We start from the raw sequence: 19,493 nt of genomic DNA, 5'->3' as shown, positions 1-19,493 counted from the left end.
CATCTCGATTACGGCATGCTCATGTTCGTGTAGTCGCCGTCCAGTTGCTCGAGTCACATTTAGGAATACCGTATTAGTATTATGTTAAAACCGTGCAGTGGCAGTGGGGCGTACCAGTAATCGCAGGGAAGCGGCATCGAATTTGATACGAATATTAACTCACAACTTGCATCACCTCTGGCTGTTTCTTAAGGAAGTTGAACATTGGAGTGTATGTCGGAGGTCTGGCGTCACCTCCTAAGTGGATTAGAATTTCGAGCTGTCTGGGTGCTGGCGGTTGTAATGAGGTGAGCTAGGCGGATGCTAGTTTTGTAGTGAATTTCAAATACGCCCTGAGTCGGGTATTTACTTAAGTAATGTAGTCTAGAGCACTGAGGGAAAAGTTTGCCGGCCGTCCAGTGCTTATCGCATGTTTGCAGAAGTTGAGTGTATGCAGCCTCAAATTGTTGGTGGCCATATTGAAGTTGCGCATACAGTGACCCTCTCTGCTGAATCATGGCACCGCAATATAAGAAGCTTACTGACTGCCCTGAAAACCTCCGGGAGGCGATTGACTGGCTGATACAGGTTAGGTATGGGAATGGTGACAATGGTGAAGGTTTTAAGAAGTTGTCTCAAGCTTTGAAAAAGTTGATTGATGAGGCTATTGAGAAAGCTTACACCACTAATTTTGATGTAATTCTCAACATTCTCAATTCAGTCAAATCTCACACCTGTTGTAAAGATAAAGTGGCTAAAATTGAGGAACTTAAGGACCCTAAAAAGCTTGCCCCAAACGTCTTTGAAGACCTTAAGCATGACTGTGAAAGCATTAGAGCTTGCTCAAAAACTCACTTTGAATCTTCCCAAAAAAAATCCTATGAGGACATTGTTTCCAGGTTGGATCAGCTTGGTAAACTCAAAGAGAGTCTTGCTGTATTCACTAATGAAGAAGAATGTAAATGTCTTTTTGACAATCTGTGTTCAGGCCTCGAAAAATTCCTCGGCTTCAACCCTGACTCCAAAGGCTACGATGGCACTGGGATTGTGTACTCTGACTTGGATAGGCTCTGTGACGGGGTGATGGCGTTCTTGCACGGGGTGTTGGAGAGTGTTAAGGATGATGAGAGTGTTAGGACTTATGACTCCAATCAACCGAATGACATTAATACACTTGTAAACACTTTAAAAAATAGTGTAAGTGATGGCCACGATGCTTTAAAAAATGCCGTGACTGAGGTGGGTAGTTGGTTGGGGAGGTATAATGAACAAGTCAAAGAGAAGGCTGAAAAGGTAAGTGAGGCATTAAATGCTATTCGGAAAGAAATAGCAGCTAAACACGTCGTGAAATTCAATGATACATATACGATGACTCTTCAGGTCATACACCACGAATTTACGAAGTCTATAAACGAACTTGACCACAAGATAGCAAAGCTGAAACATGATAGAAAAGGATTTGCTGGTATTGACTCAGCTTTACAAAAATCGTTATACATGCCTCTAGAAAAAATAGCTGGCGCATTCGGGGTCATGAAAAAATCAGCAAGTAATGATTTCTTGTGCTGGCAGATAGAACATATCGATGAGAAATTTAGAGAATTGCCTCGGCAGCTCGATAAGAACATCTTGAAAAACAATGAGGAATTCAAAAAAACATTGGACGCTAAATTTAAGGAAATTAATGGAAAGGTTAAGAGTTTTCAAAGTACCCAGTTGAGTGATCTTAAGCAGGCCCACAAGGCTCTGAGCTCAGCGTTGGAAAAAATTCAAAGTGATATTGGTAGTAAGGGCAAGGGTTTCTACGGTAATGTTGAAACGGCATTCAACAATCTGAAATCTATAGTTGCAGACGTTCATAAGGCTTTGGAAGTGAAACAGGGGGAGCTTGCCAGAATGGTAGGACAGGCTGAACTCCATTTTGGGACCATACTCAGGGGAGTTAAGGAGAACTCTGCTGTTACAGGACAAACTGATTTAAGTATAGAAAAACATTGGAAGCAGCTCTATACTACTGTTGAGGCTCTTGTTGAAAGTTTAACAAAGAAAGGTCAAAATAATCCTGATTGCCTTGCGGATATTGTAGAAAAAGTGCATAATTATGCTAAAACTTATGATACAGAATTTAGCAAAACAGTGACAAAGTGGGTGGAAGATATCATGAGAGGAAACGCAGTGAAAGGTTTGCTAAGTACGTATGTTAGCAATAACCATGGGAGATCTCTATTCGAGGGCAGTTTGCGGGATAACGTGATTGGTATCAAGGAGGCGTTGACTCCAATAGTTCAGGATAAAATCATAATCGCTCTCGATGATATTACTGTTAATACACGGCCAGGAAGCAAAAAGAGTGTTGATGAAAATATGGCGGAAATTGTTAGTTATCTTAAAACCTACGCCGAACAGGTTTCCGATAAGCATACTGAGATAGTTTCGTCTATTGAAACTGCTTTAAAAGGGAACCCCGATTTCGTATTGACACAACCTGAAACTTTCAGCTCTGACCTCCAAGCTGCCATTAAAAGCGCCTTAGCATCAGTAAAATCTGCGGCTGAAGGAGCGGCGGACGAAATTGCTAAATTACGAGATACCTCTCACTTAAGCAACCTGAATAAAGCTATAACGAGTGTAGAATCAATTAGAACCCATATTAATCATGAAGGCTTAGGGAATTCCGGAGGTAACATTGACACCGCATTGAAAGGCGTGAAAGGAGCAATTGATCTGCTCAATCCAATATTGCAGAAAGTAGGAGGCAAGCTGAAAATATGCGTCGATAAGCTTCAGTCAGAAGTACTTACAGAGCTTAATAAAATAATGAAAAACGGGCTAACAGGCAAAATTGCATTTAGAAAATACCATATTATTGAGCAGTTGGAATCATTGAAAAATAAAATCGATCATGACATTAAATCTATTATCACACAGCTACTCGAACTCGAAAAGGCCATAGAGCATTGGATTCAGGAAACTACAACAATAATTGAAAATTCCCTTAAAACCGCGAACACTGAGCTATCAAAACTCAACAAACAAAATAGAGAGTACATTATTCATGCTTTTCGACAAGCCCAAGACGCAGTCCAGACCCTTTTTGCTGACCAAAAAAAAGCAGATTTACTAGCTATACATGACTGTATAGAGGAACAAGTTGGAACAATTAACGGCATTATTGCGGCCGACTTGCAATCCGGTATCAAAGGCCTCATGAAGTCAATGAATGATAAACACAACATTCTAGATCATTTCAAAAAGACGGATCACTCAAAGTTCACTGCAGCTTGCACAATCACCGAAGAGTATTTGATTAGTTTGTATGGATACGTTCGAAGTGAAATAGATGCCCCTCCTTATATAACATCTTTGATTTCCCTCCTCCCCGACCACCTTAACACACTCATCAGCGATCTTGCCACGCATCATTTTGATCACAGGCTCTATAAAAACCTCGACGAGCTGCTAAAATACGTTGATCAGATGCGTCCCACATCCCTTGCCGAGCCGTCCAATCCGTTGGCTGAGGCGCTCAAAAAGGGATTGATGGCGTTTAGTGGTGAACTTGGAAAAGCGTACGTCAACAGATATTCCGGGCAGAACTGGGAGCGTGAGTTCCGCGATAATTACGGTAGGATAGGTTTAACAATACTCGAGATTATGAAGAGTTCGTTTACGATATTAAGCATTAATTGCAAGAGTCTGGGCGGAAAACAGATTAACAAGTCCAACGATTTGGGTACCTTGTTGCTCGGTCAAGGTTTTATTGTTTCAGACCACGGTGAGCAGAATGGTGAATTGCGGGACGACAAGAATATGATAGGTGAATCCATTAACAATAGAATCACTCGGCCGATTAAAGGCGTATACGATTCTCCGCACCTTCAATATTGCGAATCAAACGCACGCGGAAAAGCTTACAATTTCCATCTCATGGATATCCTCAAGTGCCTCTTCAGACATTGCGAAAAGTACAATGAAGTTGGTCACTTGTCCACTTACTACGCAAGCAGGTTACCGTGCACTGTTCATGATATGCTGTGCTGGTTCACGGGGCTTCCGTACAGTGGCGTGTATCCGACATTGTTATCTGACGGCTTTAGCGACCTCTTGGAAAAGCCTAAGAAGCAAACAATACAAAGTAACGATGACCTTGAAATTGAATTCTTCGACCACAAAGCGCAGTACCTTAATGCATACCCGCATAGGATCACGTATAATAACATCGACACGGTGCTTGGTCATCTCTGCTCCAAATCCTACGACCTTATTACCGCCATCGCCGGGTACGGAGATGCCTACACCGTCTATGCCAGTGATCTCTGCAATAACTCCATGAAATTACGTTACCCTTCTAAGCCAGCGGATTGCCTCGATATGCTGCTGGATATCCTCCGTAGATTGTTACTTACACTGCAATATCTCCGTGTACAATGCAACCTAGATGCTAAGCACGGTGGGTGGAAACAATGCGAATACGGCAAAACTATCAAGGCTACCAACTGGCCGTGCAAAGAGCATCTTAGCGACAAAGCAACGTGCGAAGCAGAGTGCCGACCAAATGGACAACCAAAGTGCCAACCAACGTCGCCCCTAATGAGCTACCTAAATGACTGTTTGCCCGGTAGCCTTCCCCATCAACTGGGCGGTATTGGATGTAAGTATGACTGTAGCACTTGCACGAAATCCAAGCCCGGTACGCCATGTTTGACGCCGCTTGGCTTCAGAGGTTTTTCGGGATGTACAAAGACAGGTAAGGACCTGTATGAAACTATTAGTTTTTTCCTCGGCAACGGGCTGGTTTCGTCCCTGCTCACCCTCATCCCGAAACCGCCATCCACATTGCCTGAACACGTAGCATTTGCGTTGTCCTTCGTTAGAGGGTGGCATGATAGTAAGACCGCGGATGCAATTGGTGTCAAAAAGGAATTGGAATCGAAACTTAAGGACTTGTCCATCGATTTATATAAGAAGCCGTCTGACTTGACTGCTGCGTTTTCTAGAGCCTACGGCAGCAGGCAGAATAGTCACGGGTTGCCGCATCCTCCGGGTAGAAATGCTGACCTGTCCAGCCTTTTCATGACAAAGTTCTGCGAATATCCAGGTATTAACGTTTACTGTGCTCCGTATATGCAGTCCTTGTGTCACAATTACTATCACTATATTGCGCACAAACATTCTAAGCTATACCTGTCATGGAGTCTATACCTACCGTGGGCATTTTGGGAGTGCCTTAACTCATTGCTCAACAGCTTTTGCAATATAATATGCCAGGACTGGGGTTGCCGTGGATGTCTCCGTGGTGACAAGTGTAAGAAGGGATCGCATGGTGTTGTTGATGAAGAGAAGCCATCTGCTAACTGCCAATGCAGATCCATCGTTGACTGCAAGGGCGTCGCACCAACGCTCTACCAATTTGGTTTCGCCTTTGGTGAAGCGTCGACGTTGAATGACAAGGATGCGCCAAAGAAGTGCTCTGCTTTCTGTAGCCAGTTGAAGAATGTTTTAAAATCGAAATATTTCGAGAACTTGTTTAGGGAATGTGACAACTTCCTCTGGAAAATCCGTGAACCTTTCTCCTATCTTGTACTCGCCCTCTGGCTCCTCTCTCTGTTGTACCTCATCCACATCTTCATCATCCGCCTCGACCTGCTCCACATCAAATCGCATTTGCACTCACCCTCATCACATCGCATCGCCGCGCAATCACTACTCGCCGCGGCACGTGTTAACAAACTTGCCAAGCTCACCTACTTGCAACCTTGATGGACCACCTCACCACCACTCACCTAACCCACTACCTAGCAACCCACCGCCTAACCTAATACTCACCCAAATGTATTACCTGATAGCTGCTCAGCAATTGGCAGCCGGTGTAGTTCATGCATTTGTAGGTTCGTGTTTTGGGATGTCGAGTTGTGAGTTACTTGAGTGGTGTCCACGACCTCCCATGGCTTTAGTGGGCAGTGATCTTGGGTTATGAGCCACTAATAAGATGATGAAGCGTGCTATTACAAGTTAAAGTGCGTCGTATGCAACGTGATTGTTCGGCATGCTAATTATTAGCTGCGTCGCTTGGCTATGTATGTAGCTGTGGTTACGCGACGTGATGGCCCGGGCACGGCATGGTTAAGTGTAATTGGTGGTAACAGGGTGAATGACAAACTTATTAATAACGCAGTGTAACTCATTGAGGTATATATTATAACACAAATGTAAAAGCAGTCAGACAATGGCAACTTTGTACTGTCCTTGATGGTTGGAGTTCACTGCTCGCTTGGCACCGGCTGACCTGCATGCCACGACCAGGATGGTATCAACATGCTGTAGCTTGGTTGTACTTCAGTTGTGATATCTGCATAGTTGTGATGTAACCGACGCTGCCCTGGATGGCGGTCATGTGACTGCTACCGTAAGGCCGATGGGAGACGATCAGTGTCTTGCTGAGGCGAGTGTTTCATGGTTTGTAGATTGAGAGGGAAGGATAGGGGGTAAGATGGGTTTCGAGTGTTATTGTGATACTAGTTGTATCATGTCCGGGGACTGTAGTTGCTGCCCCTGGTGCTGTAAAGAATGTAGTGGTACGAGACAGTGTGCTCCATGTATGGCATTCAACATGGATCGCAGAAACGGCAAGCAATGCCTTCCGTCGGGATGTGATACCCAATGTAGAGGCAAAGAGCATACATGTGAATGTCAATGTTGTCGACTGAAACGCTCTGCATCCGCTTCAACTCAAGCTGTCTCTTCCGTTACTACACAGCATTCCATTAGTCCACAACGTATTATTGCCAGTCAACAATCTCTAACCGATGACACAGATTCCCCCTCCGTCATGCCCATCATCATAGTCCTCGTCGCAGTCATCCTCATCGCCGTATGCGCCATGACCGTTTTTCGCATTCGACCGTTCCACAAGGTCCACGATTTTTGCACCCGCAAAATGAACTGTTTGCGTAGAACTCTTTAATCAACTTCAACAATTTCAATTATCGCACGTAAATCACAGTATTATGGACCAACGGCACAATACCTGTTTAATAAAGTATTATTAATTGCTTCATACTACTGCATCGGCGAGTACCAAGCAAGAAAGTCACGGATTACATATAGACATCATCGCATTCTCGCTGGCTAAATGAACGTTATCAACCAAGGCGACCTGTAGCACGTATACCCATGGCATCACAACATGTTTTTGCCTCCGATACCATGAAATATGATACAACCACGCGCGATCTTCATATGAACTTTGTTGTCACCACCGTAATAGTGCCTCTACTCACCACTTTGATGATGATCGCCCCCTTGACGCAATTGCCTAGCTCACCCATCCCACTTACCCACTAATACCCGAATAATATAGCAACTGTCTTTCGTTGGAGTATTAGTGGCGTGCATAATCGTTACATGCTATTTGAAAGCGATCTGTATATGTGTTGCAGCAATGTGGTTAATTATTGACCCAAAATACCCAAATCTGCACTGCAGTATAATCCGATGTCCTCCATTGACTTGCTTTGGCCCTGTTACATGTGAATCCATTACTTTCAACGGATGAACATTGTTAGACCTGTACGTGGAGATAGGCTTCTGGACAGGCAGATCCTTATCATTTATGGTTAATCGACTTGCTTCCGTGGAAGCTAACGGTATCACCGTGTCCCAATATATCACTTTACTCGACCCGTAGAGTTAATTGTTGCACCCACTTAATCGTCTGTAGTAAACTAAGTAATCAAATGTACATAAGATTGAAAATGTTGCTACATCAGGCTGTATATGAAGAGTGGCGCGCATGTGAAGAACGATAATATCCTAGAGCACGTCGGTGGTGATATGAGGCTGAAAGGGAACCCATGTTCCACAGTTGGTGTACTATTAGGCACCAGCATGGCATTGACGAATGTCGACAACAATGATGTAACACTGCAACAGTGTACGTATTTGTGATAAGGCGCAAGTCCGCGAGTTGTGATGACAATTAGCGCATTGAAAAACAACGTGCAGCACAGAAATTTGTTACACTCGTCTGAACCTTCGGTGAGCGGTCCGTACCGTCTTTTCCCAAAGTAGTAACCTTCGTCTCCATCTGAAACTCTATTAACATAGAGCTTTAGAGTTCGAAGTAAAACACACGTGTTACGTTTATTCCGTAAACATTAGAAATATAATCAATATACAGCACATACGAGTCTGCAACATCATACTGGTAAACTATAAAACAACGTTTACCGTAAAGCATCATGCTACCAGATGCAGCGATGTGCGTCTCTTATCCGTACCACGGAATTAGCAGATTACTGATCAACGACACAATAGTTCATGGCAATAACTCCTTATGGATATACAACGTATTTCGTCATTCATAAGACGTTTATATGAAAAATGTCATTGCCGTACCTGCAGCGAAGAAATCCTCAGCCGCAAAGAAAAGATACCATATGTGGGTCCCAAATATGAATGCCCATGCGATGTTAAGTATAGGTCGTAGCAGAAAGGGGCTGTAAGTGGCGAAGTTAATGTAGTACGGTAGAATCAAACTGAGGAAGGCTGCTCGAGCGTGAACGTTTTTTCTGATCGTTCCTTACCTAGAAAGCCCGTGAAATATTTGAAACCGTTTATTAATGTAAGTGGCATTTTTGTTCGCCATATGTCTACATAACTAAATGAAGAAGGAAGGTATGGGCACAGAGCTCCGACCTTCCATGGGGACGGCTTAGATTCTATAGCTTTAAGTTGCTCCCATACACACTAAACACCAACGAAATTACTAGAACTGGATTGCGTAATGCATTGCGCGTGTTTATCTGGTGTGTGTGGTCGCAAACCGCTTGTGTGTAGATCACTGTTACACAGTGAACGTGAAGCAGCTAAAACGTTACAGGCTTCAATCAACACTACTAACTCTGTACGCCACGCTGTAAAAAAGTAGTGCATTACTAACATCTGTTATATCTGTATTCACGATTGTTAAAGGGTACAACTAAATCATGTCGTTGAACCTGTCTATTGTTTCAAGGTCCCACAGTACTAGCAGTTCCCCGCCGAAGCCCATAAGGTGTTTGTCATCTGGCGAGCCTTCTACGCTAAACAAAGGACCCTGATGATTTCCATTGCATAATCTTATAAGGCGCACATACCGCGTTGAGGTTTTTGGAAGCCAACTTCGTGGGCTTCGTGCCTCCAAGTTTGTACACTTTAGCCTTGGAGTCCAATCCACACGTTACCATGACATCTGCTCATAAGTATGTTGTAATCATACGCGCGTACTGTCAACGAGTTGCACCGAACTGCAAGCTTTCTTGTGCGCCTTGATTTGCCAGAGCATCTTTTCGCTCCTGATGTCGTACTCCGCAACGCTCCCATCTTCCATTGATACCTGTATTGTGCTATGAGCCTTATTGTTTTCCGACATACCACAATGTTGTTTGCGCCTTTCCATATGGCCGATTCCACATCAGAGTCCAGCTTGAGACTTGTCTGACAATATTTATATGCGCATACACGGATACCCTACGTTGCTTTTGCATTCCCTGATGTCGCACAGTGCAGCTGTTTTGTCGAATGATGCTGTCAACAGAAGGGATGCGTCAAAGGGTGAGAATTGCACCACTTGAACCTGCACGGATTATGCATGTTGGATATCCATTATACTGCCTTACATTTGACGTGTGATGGATGAACGAATGTAGCACTTGCGCCTCGTTGAGATCCCAGACCTTGACGGTATTGTCCGCGGACCCGCTGGCCATGAGTTGCCTGCGCCGGATGAATACCGTTGCAGTATAGCATTGACTTACGAGACATGGGGCGAGTTAGATAAGCACTGTACAGCGTCTTGGTGCCCTTGGTTTTGCGATTCTCCCTGCCCACCAAGAGTTATGACCGGGTCTAGTTTGTCGATCTGCCTCATATCCCATATGTCAATATGGGACTCGTAGGTGCCCGCTGCTACTAGTGGCGCGTAATTTGGAAGATTAGGAACAATTTCCAGCACTAATGGGAAAGATGCGATCTGATTTCATGTTATGATGATAAATACGATAAATTTACCAGGATGGAGTGGCATGTCTCTAAACCACAGTATGCAGTGTTGTAAATGAAGAAATCAATTGATGCGCAATCCTCTCCGCTATTTCCGCAGACAATAACCCTGTCGTCGCCGTCCAGTTTACGTGACTGCCATGGAATAAAAATATGCTGCCATTGGTTCATACCTCCACATCTTCCGCATCCTCGACGATAAGTTTCTCATCCTCGTTGGACAGCGTGAAGAATTGTTCACCTGTTTGCACATTAATAGGCGTTATTATGCATATTGCACTATTACCTGGCACTTCGTCAGCGTCATAGTTGTCGAGATCGAATTCGTCAGTGATTTCGTCCCTTTGGTCTTCCCCTTCTTGGTCTACGTCTATGTCGCTGCACATTGTTAGCCTTCAATATACAGAATATCGGCTATAATAGAGGTCCATACAGCGATAGACACGGCTAAAAGTACCGTACCTGGCATCTTCTTCGGCGCGATGTATATAGCTTTGGAAGAAGTCAGTATAAGTGTAGCTCTTCGGGAGCCATTTAAGGCAGCTGATTACATTCATTGCGCATAAATTTCTTCGGTGTCTATAATGGCGGAAGGACGGAAATATTTTGTTATGTCTGCTCGACCTTACAATACTCTACCTCGAGCTCGGAGTGCGGTCGCCTTCTATTCCAATGAGCCGTCAAAATGAAAAATTTACAACCTTATGTGAACAATAACCATCTATCGCAAAGAAAACGTGCTGTCTAATGAAGGGTGTCTAAGATGAAGGGGAGCAAAAACAAACGAATCAAGCGAACGCTTGATTTTTATCGGCAGCTCTACGATCTCACGGAGCCTTACCGCGTGCTAGGTGGGTGTGTATGAAACGTAGGTGTAACTTCTAGCAGTGGACGGGTCATTTGCGTATGCTGCGCTGAAGCATCGCATCCATGTCAAGGATAAAATAACAGAGCTTCTTGGTGGCACTACTCACACTTGTAAGTTTCCCTACCGTTTATTACCGTTATATATGTGCGATCCGTACGTGACGGCGAAGTATGTAGGGTTATACAGTCTCATTCTTTGAGTATATTACTGTCGTACATCTAACATGTCTGGTTTCATGTTCTCACTGTTGCCAAATGCGAGCACATTGAAACGCTAATACGGTATTATCCATATACGTTTCATGATATTTAAAGATCTAGTGTAGCTTCCTACATGTTCTTTTGTCTTGATTTTGTCAAGCCCCGCCAGTTAGAGCTCTTATGCGTGGAGTGCTGCTCTCTGCTCAATTAGCGCAGCCGAGTATCTGCTTAATGCGCTGTTAACTGTGGCAAATCAATGTTATTCACATGTGTTTCGTCCCCATTTACAAGGTTAACAAGTGCTGCAGATGTTACCAACTGCATCCTGAATGAGCTTCGTGACATGGGGGAGGAGATGTCCGGCGCTAGTTTGTCCTTGAAGCGTTATCAGAGGTGTGTTTAAGGTGCGAATGCGGTGGAAAATATACAGACTTAACTGCACGCATGGATCAAGCGACAAGGGTGCCAATTCGCGTCGTTGCATTACAAGCGCAGTGTCATCCGGCAACTCACAGAAGTTGTTCGTTGCCACTCAGGACCAGAGTTTGATCGGCTGGTTGCGCAAGTCTGGGGATGTACCCATTGTGAAGCTGAACAACAACGTCATGTTTCTCGAGCACCCTGCGAAGAGCTCCAAAGAATATAAAGAATTCGTATGTCTATGTGATAAAGGGGCAAATACGCTCACAGGTTGAAAAGGGTAAACTCCTCCCCAAAGATTGGGAGAAGCCTTATTTGCCCGTGTTGTCGGATGCCAGTTATGCACCTGTCAAGCGGAAAAAGAAAAAAACCAAAAATCCCAACCCGCTAAGCTGTTTGAAACCCAAACGGAAAGCTGCGAAACCCCAACAAACATCTAAACCTACTATCGCAGATGCCTCTACAGAACATCAGGTATGCCAGTGTCAATGTAGTAGCTTATTGAATATCAGGAACCGCGGAAACGAAAACGCCGACGCAAGGGTAAATCAGGCGCTGAATCTTCGGAAGCTGGAGGGGAAACATCTGTGGACTCATAGATGTGGCTCTAGAGGCGCTAGACTGGCGAATGGTTGTTAATTATCAGCAGACGACACTATACCCAGCTGATGTTGCTCCTACTTAGGAGCCTACGCAATCAAAGATTGCAACGAATGGCGCATATATAATAAATGAAGGACATTCATTTTTGGTTGTGTTTTTTCTGGAAGTTATTCATTAGGTGCGATATAACGTTTGCCATGATGGGTTGGCCCCGCTTGGTCTTCTGGCCCAACAGCCTGTGTCTGGCGTACCTCTCTTGCTTCTTCTCTCTGATTTCTCGTTTCTTCTGTTTGATCTTTTCTACCCTTTCGTTATGTTGCTGTTGCCTGATTTTGGCCTTTTCTTCTCTGAGTTTTAGGGCTTTGGCGTAAACACCGGTGAATTTACCCTTCTGTTTCTTGTTCGTTTTGTCCTCAGTACTCGACGCTTTAGCATCGGATTTGCCATCAGTCAGCCGTGCCTTAGCCTTGTCTTTACCCTTTTTGGAAGGGCTCGAACGGGACGCAGTTTGTTCGCCGTGATCATCAGACGTTGCGGCGCTCGTTTGCAGATCATCATTTTCAAGTTCTCCAGAGTCAGACTCACTGTCAATCACATCACTTTCGTTGTCTGACTCCTGGTTGCTTTCCGAAATGCGACCACCGAGACTCCAGTTCACCTCTGGAGCGACACTTGCATCACGAGTAGCACCATCAGTCTTCCGTCTTGAATTCTTCCCTTCGCCAGATAGTTCCCTCCTCTTACTGTAGTGGGTAGCATTAGCGTCACCTCTTGGATGCGCGCCGTTCACGTAGTAAACTGTTTCGATTTGGGGTTTGATTATTTTGACGTCGTGTTCTGCGATAGTTTGCACATTGGATCGGTGCCCACTAGTACTTTTTGCTTCTGTATTTACGTTGTTGCTGCAGGTAGCCTCATCAGCTGCGGTGCCCTCGTTCAGTTTCTGCAGCTCCTTTTTATATACCTGTAGGCAGCGCTGATCGGAGATATACTGTTTGTTCTTGCGCTTGATCGTCTTGTTTTTTATGTCGCCCTTCCAATAAGCACCGTATCCCTTGACCTTAGCGGTTTTCGCCATTTTGAAAGGATATGTGTAATCACAACCTGGAGCGGCACGAGTCGTTGACGTTGTTGTGTTGCTTGGGCGTTTCAGTCGCCATTTTCGCGGCTCTTTTTAGGGATGGCGATAAATTTTGTTTTGTGTAATGCCAGTCTGGAGCTGCACCGCGAAAGGTCTCACAAGCGGCGGTCGCTCCCTCAGTCGTTCACGCTGTTGAACGAGGAGGATCACTACCGGTGGGTGTCTAATTGTCTGATTTTGTCTATGATGTGCCACAATGCGCTATGTGATGAACGTTTTCCTATTTCTTGACGTTTTATATTAGTGTTTATGGCAGCATTTGTTTAGCGTTGGAAGGATACACATTGCTTTGGGGAGTGACGTGAAACTGTTGCATACCATCTACATTCCTTCACAGAGAAGTCGCAACTTCCAAGCCTTCGGAACAGGACGCAGATCAAAATTTGGAGGAAGAAGATGTGACCGAGGATTCCGCTGCTTCCGAGGGGAAGTTCCGCCGCCGCAACTGGAAGGATGTGCGTCCTGACATTTTGCACTTTTGTCTACTTGCACTCCACGATTCGATCCTAAACAAGGAAGGGCGTATGTGCATTTGGGTTCACACTCTTAACTCCCAACTGTACCGCTTTTACCCTGCATTTCGTATTCCTCGTACCTTCAAGGTGTTCAACAAGGTTATGGCCAAGTACCTGCATACCAACGCGCGGTGCCTGAAACCCGAAGGAGACGATGCGACAGTGCTGGTTGAGCGCATGGACCAGCGTCTTGAGGATTTAGGTGAGGGGGGTGTAAAGGTTGCAGTGTCCAGTCGTGGTCGGCTACAGTGCGCCGAGACCTTCTTCGCGGACACGGTGAAGGACGATCTCGGCAATTTGTGGATATATGTATCCTTGAGCCACTACACACCACTACCTGTTCCCAACGAATCTGGGATACTTTGCGTTGCCGACCTCCACAAGAAGTACCTGGACCGTGCTAACAGTACGCCAGTCAAGCCCACCTATTCGCAGGATCTCGAAGATGAGCTGTTAACTGAGGAGACAACAACTAGCAAGCCGGAACCAAGTTTCGATCACAACATATCCATCTCCACAACCTACCCTACCGCCATGAGCACCTGTTACAAGCTGGTGTGTGCTATTGAGCGTGCGTTGGACATGTAGATCTGGTTATCTATGTGATTGCTATCTGCCCTCGAGGCGTCGCGCTATCGGTTCAACATATGCGCAGCGCCAAGATAACATCGGCTATTTCAATCATTTACATACAGCTGTGTTCGCATGTGCGTGCTTTCGGCAATAGGAACGGTGTCTTACTACCGTAGACCCGTTATTGAGACTATTTGTGACCATGAGATTGCTAATATAGGCTCAGGACGTGTGTCTATGACATTATGGATTTCACCACCTAGTTACCATGTGGAACGCAAAGGCAACGCAATTATATCGTTTACCATTACCACACATGACGTCGACTATTGACGTTCGGTTTTAAGTGCAGTGACACATTGGCGTGGAATGCGTTGTCTAGTCGCAAAAAGTGTATCCGCCGCCTACCGGTGACGTTGTGTTCAGCTACAATATATTGATGTTACCATCGCCACTACACCAGGGCATTTACGACCCAAAATATTTATTTTATGCCATTTGCGTGAACTGTCGTTGAAAAGTGCTAGGATATGATACTTCGGACGATCCCGCGTTGCCGCTGTCGTTGACGTCGCCTTACACATCGCCTCATTGGATATTCCCGAGGTGAGTGTTAGAAGGATGGATATCCGCTCCTTTTTCGGTGGCATTAAGAAGGCCGCTCCTGCAGCTCCGGAGGAGCCGGAAAGACCGTCTGAGCGTGCCTTTACTGGCGAGCTTAAGACCACCATCCGCCGGTCTATAGACGAATCGGCCGTGTCCCATGGAGTTAAACAGGGCGATACGAATTCAGTAGTCGCCAGTGTTAAACGCGAGGGCGATGAAGACGACGAAGTTGCCATCGGCGGTAGGCGTAAGCGGTTGAAGAGGCTGGTCGACTCTGACGACGACTCGGATGGGCTTCTCGACCAGCCAGGCGTCACCGCTGCACAGCCACAGAAAGAAAGCGGTGCTACTGTGCGTACATATCTGAAGGATGAGCAAGGGGGAGCCGCATTTTCTCCCGCTGAGGGTATAGGCAAGACAAGCGACGTGCAGCTGGACATTGACTGCTACACAACGAGCGGTAAAAACTTGGTTAACCTGTCAGAGAAGGTGACAAAGGCAAGAAAGCCTAGCATCGACTTGGACAGCTATCTTTGTTCCGTCGGCGTAGGTGATCCAGCGGGAAAAGCGTCTCCCATATCTATGTTTACCTCTCCCGTCAGAAGTGAACGGGCGAAGCAATCACCTAAGCGTGAATTGAGTAAAACTGCGGATGTTAAATCAGAAATAACGACTCAAACTGCTCTTACCAAGCCCGTACCTGAGAAAGTGGAGCGCACGCTGTCTGCCAGTCACGGTGCTGCCGACCTCTTCGGCGACGATGAAGTGCTTCCATCGTCGGCCAATTCATCCGCAGCAACTTCTCCGGTACGAAGTGGCAAGAGGAATGCTACTCTAGATGCACGAATTCCTGAGGGTGAGGTGGACGGTATGCGGTTCGTTTTCACCGGGGTCTTGGAAGCCATCGATCGTGATTCAGTCCTGCAACTCGTGCGCAAGCTTGGAGGCATTCCCGTCACTGGTGTTAGCGGTAAAACTAACTATTTGGTGTGCGGTGAAAAGCTTGAGGACGGCCGCCACTATAAAACGGGTACCAAATACAAGAAGGCCGTTGAACTCAACAAGCAACAACGCGCGGATATACGCATATTGAATGAAGCTCAATTTTTGGAATTGATTGACTATGACAAAGTGTGCAACAGCATGGCCGAATCAATGAAATCTGAAGCCACTAAGCAGAACATGCCCTCCGCTCCCCTAACGAAAGCGGGAGCTGAGTCCGGACACAAGCTTCCGTTCTGTGAGAAGTACCGCCCATCACGCCTCAGCGACTTGGCTGGCAACGAGAATAACATTCGCAAGGTAGTTGAGTGGCTGCAGTCATGGTCGCCTGGTTCTGGGCCCGCCTGCGCATTACTGTCGGGCCCGCCGGGCGTTGGCAAGACCACCACCGCGAAATTGGTGGCTGCAGAATGCGGCTACGAATGCGTCGAGTTTAATGCGTCTGACCTGCGCAACAAATCCGCCGTCGAAAAGATATCTATGCTTGCTACAGGAGGCCAATCGTTTTCCTTCACTGGGCAGTGCGAGATGAAGCGCACGCTCGTGCTGCTAGACGAGGTTGATGGTATGGGCGCTGGCGACCGTGGTGGCCTGCAGGCAGTCGCAGCCCTGTTACCGCGTTCGCGTTGCCCCATGATTTGCATTTGCAACGACCGTCACAACCAAAAAATGACCACCCTGGGCAACAAGAGTTTGGACGTTCGTTTTTCGTCTCCCACGCTCGCACAGTTCCGCAACCGTATGAAACTCATTTGCGATGCTGAAGGAGTTACAGTCCCAGCAGATACTGTCGCTCAGTTGTACGAGCAGGGTGGTGGCGACTTCCGGCACGCTTTGAACGCCATCGAATTTAACACGCTACACGAGGCCGGCGGGAGCCAGCGGTCGTCGAATGTTGGCGATGCCAAAGACATCGGCCATACCAAAAACCTGTTCGACGCTGCTGGGCGCCTGTTCAACGTCCGTGCTACGGAATTCGAAACTAGGGTGCGCGATATGGAGCAGTACTTCTTCATCGACTACAACATGATGCCGCTTATGATACAGGAGAACTACTTGAAGTATCTCCCCCCTCACCGAGGCTCCCTCCCTATCCTCCAGAAATTGTCGCGCACGTTCGTTGAAGCGGACATTGTGGAGGAATTCCTGAAACGCGTGAGTTTATTAGCCATATGATATGACCGTGCGCAGCGCCAGGCATTTTCACTCCTCCCCGACCTGGCAGTGTTGTCTAGCGTTTTACCAGCGATGGCCATAGTGTCATCTGGTGGCACATGCCGTGAGCGTCTGATGTTCCCGCAGTTTTTGGGCCGCTTCTCCACCACGACCAAGAATAGGAATTTCTTGAGCGAGATCGGGAAGCATTTGGGCCCGCGTTCTCTCGTGCGTTCCCACCCCCTTGTGACGGAAGGATATCTGAACATAATTTACACCAGGGTAGGTTACGTTTGCAATCATTTTGTATTGTGTTTGAGTTAACGGATTCCCCCTGTCGCCATGTATCACTGTTTACGTGTTTGCTTCTTGTTTAATGCGTACTTTGAATAACTACTCATACATTATTGCTAAAATACGCGTATTGCGTGGCATTCGTATCCCTGTGCTGTAAGTTAGTTGTGGTACTGTGATGCCTATTTGTGACCTGCTTCCGTAATACTAGAGGTCATTTACGCAAGTTCCCCCCTGCTTGAGGCAACTAACGTCCCGCAGATCATGAAAGAGCTAGCTACGGGTGACATTGACGCAACCGCCGCTCTGATCGAGTCTTACGGTCTCAACCGCGATCTGGTGGTGGATGCGCTGTGCTCCCTGAGATTGAAGTCGCAGGAAAACCTATACGAAAAGGTCGAAACCCGTAAGAAAACAGCGTTGACCAAGCGCCTCAACGAGCTAAGCGTAAAGGTGGCACCCATGAAACGCAAGAAGGAGACGGTCGATCGCATTGTCGACGAGGATGAGGCGGAGCCCCCCGTAGAGTCGGATGCCGAATCCTCCGCAAGCGAAGGCAAACTTGTCAAAAAGAATCAGAAGCCCGCGAAGAAGCGTGCTACTGCCAAAGCCGCCCCTCGCGGCAAGAAGTGAGATTGCAGTGCGGCGCTGCTGCGCCATCAACGTAGATGGCTGATGTGCGGTAGCTGAGCTACACACACCGCTTGGAAAACAGCACTAATGACAATATAATCGTGATACACACAGCTTATTTCACAGGCTGGTAGCCCTGGGCGGCGTGAAATCACATTAGAGGTGTGCGGGATGCTCAGTCAACCCCTTTCACACCAACCATATAACGGGAGACTCGTGTGACATGTTAATAGGATGTGTACACATTTTAAACATCTATATAATAAAAACACGCCGCTGCTCCAATCGTGGCGCGATACTGGATCCCGGTGACGTATCACGGGGTGTGTTGCATCGGCCCCCATGGCGTGCGGTGTTACTGGTTATCAGTTCACGATGTCGGCCATATCGCGCAAGATCGGGCTTAGGAACGAAAAGTTCGCCACGAAGGTGGCATCCACTGGCGGCACCAAGACTTCTGGGCAGCGTCGTACCATCAGTTTCTACGTGCTCGCCTTCTTGCTCTTCGTGCTGGTGTGCTCAGGTACGTCTGTTTTGTACGCGTTTTAATTTCTTATAGGCATTTGCGAGATGCTTATGCACATCCGTAAGGCAAAGATCATTCGCCCATGATGCTCCGGCGCCTCCTACCGCCCCGCGGCTGGCTTCCCGCACGCTGCAATTTTTCGTCGGAACGCGCCCGTATGTCCGAGCGTTTGTGGAACACACTTGTGCCTGAGCGCAACTGGACCCCGCTAACGCCGCAGTTCTGGGTATTGTTAGCTGCTACGGTCTCCTTGTACTGCTACAATCGCCGTCGCTCCGACGAAGGGGAAGATATGCTAGCAGCTGAGAAGCGCAAGCACGCGGAGGCCGTTTCGCGCATGAATTCGTCTTCTACGGGTTGAAGCTTGCCATATGTGCCTTTTACGGTAAACGTTTGTCGGCATTAATATTAGACACGTCTGAGCTCAAAAGCTGCTGTTTTTGCATTTGTATGTGCACGATTGCAGCAACCATATGAAGTTTCACTTGCATACAAAGCATGATTCTATGGTTATACCAGAATTATATTCATGACTTATGTGATGTAGCTGCCATCCTTTAGCGGGGTGTATGGTCGTATTATTATTGACATGGGTGTAATCTACTTTCACCATCAAATATAATATAGATTCATCGCCAGTGCCATTTGGTTTCCAATGTATATGACCACAAATGGTTTCGCGTGAAACAAAGTTCTGCACCTTATCAAACTCCATGCTGGGAGTGAAAACGCATCGATGATTCCTACATCGACGCTTACGTATATTTGTTATATTGATGACATCTTGTTACAGTAACACTAATGACATAGATGAACCCATGAGGGAAGGAGTTTATGCATGGAATTGTTTGGGAACATTGTACGCTATGCCCAAAATTCCGACCTAGGATCCTAATATGGTGATTAATGCTACAACCCAACCCAAATATTCAACTTA

General features: G+C 46.4%; 7 protein-coding genes across 7 annotated transcripts; 5 read left to right on the top strand and 2 right to left on the bottom strand.

Annotated features, from left to right (window-relative positions):
- Positions 1 to 495: 495 nt before the first annotated feature.
- On the top strand, positions 496 to 5,739 carry BBBOND_0303890 (hypothetical protein; the record flags this gene model as incomplete). Its single annotated transcript, XM_012913217.1, has 1 exon — positions 496 to 5,739. One exon carries the CDS (start codon positions 496 to 498, stop codon positions 5,737 to 5,739), a length of 5,244 nt encoding a protein of 1,747 aa, XP_012768671.1.
- A 3,220-nt stretch (positions 5,740 to 8,959) lies between these two features.
- BBBOND_0303880 (WD domain, G-beta repeat containing protein, putative) lies at positions 8,960 to 10,577 on the bottom strand (the record flags this gene model as incomplete). The annotated part of the gene is made up of 10 exons (XM_012913216.1): positions 8,960 to 9,076; positions 9,117 to 9,211; positions 9,247 to 9,355; positions 9,394 to 9,456; positions 9,494 to 9,595; positions 9,639 to 9,735; positions 9,777 to 9,991; positions 10,030 to 10,155; positions 10,194 to 10,398; positions 10,483 to 10,577. The coding sequence occupies 10 exons, from the start codon at positions 10,575 to 10,577 to the stop codon at positions 8,960 to 8,962; spliced, it is 1,224 nt and encodes a 407-aa protein (XP_012768670.1).
- Positions 10,578 to 10,783: 206 nt separating this feature from the next.
- Positions 10,784 to 12,107, top strand: BBBOND_0303870 (rRNA-processing protein, putative; the record flags this gene model as incomplete). Its single annotated transcript, XM_012913215.1, has 6 exons — positions 10,784 to 10,871; positions 10,909 to 10,998; positions 11,397 to 11,481; positions 11,519 to 11,741; positions 11,779 to 11,982; positions 12,021 to 12,107. 6 exons carry the CDS (start codon positions 10,784 to 10,786, stop codon positions 12,105 to 12,107), a joined length of 777 nt encoding a protein of 258 aa, XP_012768669.1.
- Positions 12,108 to 12,250: 143 nt separating this feature from the next.
- On the bottom strand, positions 12,251 to 13,189 carry BBBOND_0303860 (rRNA processing domain containing protein, putative; the record flags this gene model as incomplete). Its single annotated transcript, XM_012913214.1, has 1 exon — positions 12,251 to 13,189. One exon carries the CDS (start codon positions 13,187 to 13,189, stop codon positions 12,251 to 12,253), a length of 939 nt encoding a protein of 312 aa, XP_012768668.1.
- Positions 13,190 to 13,291: 102 nt separating this feature from the next.
- Positions 13,292 to 14,355, top strand: BBBOND_0303850 (Probable ribosomal RNA small subunit methyltransferase mra1; the record flags this gene model as incomplete). The annotated part of the gene is made up of 2 exons (XM_012913213.1): positions 13,292 to 13,407; positions 13,590 to 14,355. The coding sequence occupies 2 exons, from the start codon at positions 13,292 to 13,294 to the stop codon at positions 14,353 to 14,355; spliced, it is 882 nt and encodes a 293-aa protein (XP_012768667.1).
- A 606-nt stretch (positions 14,356 to 14,961) lies between these two features.
- Positions 14,962 to 18,030, top strand: BBBOND_0303840 (Replication factor C subunit 1; the record flags this gene model as incomplete). Its single annotated transcript, XM_012913212.1, has 3 exons — positions 14,962 to 17,107; positions 17,174 to 17,385; positions 17,659 to 18,030. 3 exons carry the CDS (start codon positions 14,962 to 14,964, stop codon positions 18,028 to 18,030), a joined length of 2,730 nt encoding a protein of 909 aa, XP_012768666.1.
- A 375-nt stretch (positions 18,031 to 18,405) lies between these two features.
- BBBOND_0303830 (hypothetical protein) lies at positions 18,406 to 18,862 on the top strand (the record flags this gene model as incomplete). Its single annotated transcript, XM_012913211.1, has 3 exons — positions 18,406 to 18,553; positions 18,590 to 18,616; positions 18,750 to 18,862. The coding sequence occupies 3 exons, from the start codon at positions 18,406 to 18,408 to the stop codon at positions 18,860 to 18,862; spliced, it is 288 nt and encodes a 95-aa protein (XP_012768665.1).
- Positions 18,863 to 19,493: the final 631 nt, after the last annotated feature.

The sequence above is a fragment of the Babesia bigemina genome (genome assembly GCF_000981445.1).
Source record: "Babesia bigemina genome assembly Bbig001, chromosome : III".
NCBI lineage: Eukaryota > Apicomplexa > Aconoidasida > Piroplasmida > Babesiidae > Babesia > Babesia bigemina.
The sequence above is the reverse complement of the archived record's forward strand: the minus strand, read 5'-3'. Positions and strand labels throughout refer to the sequence as shown.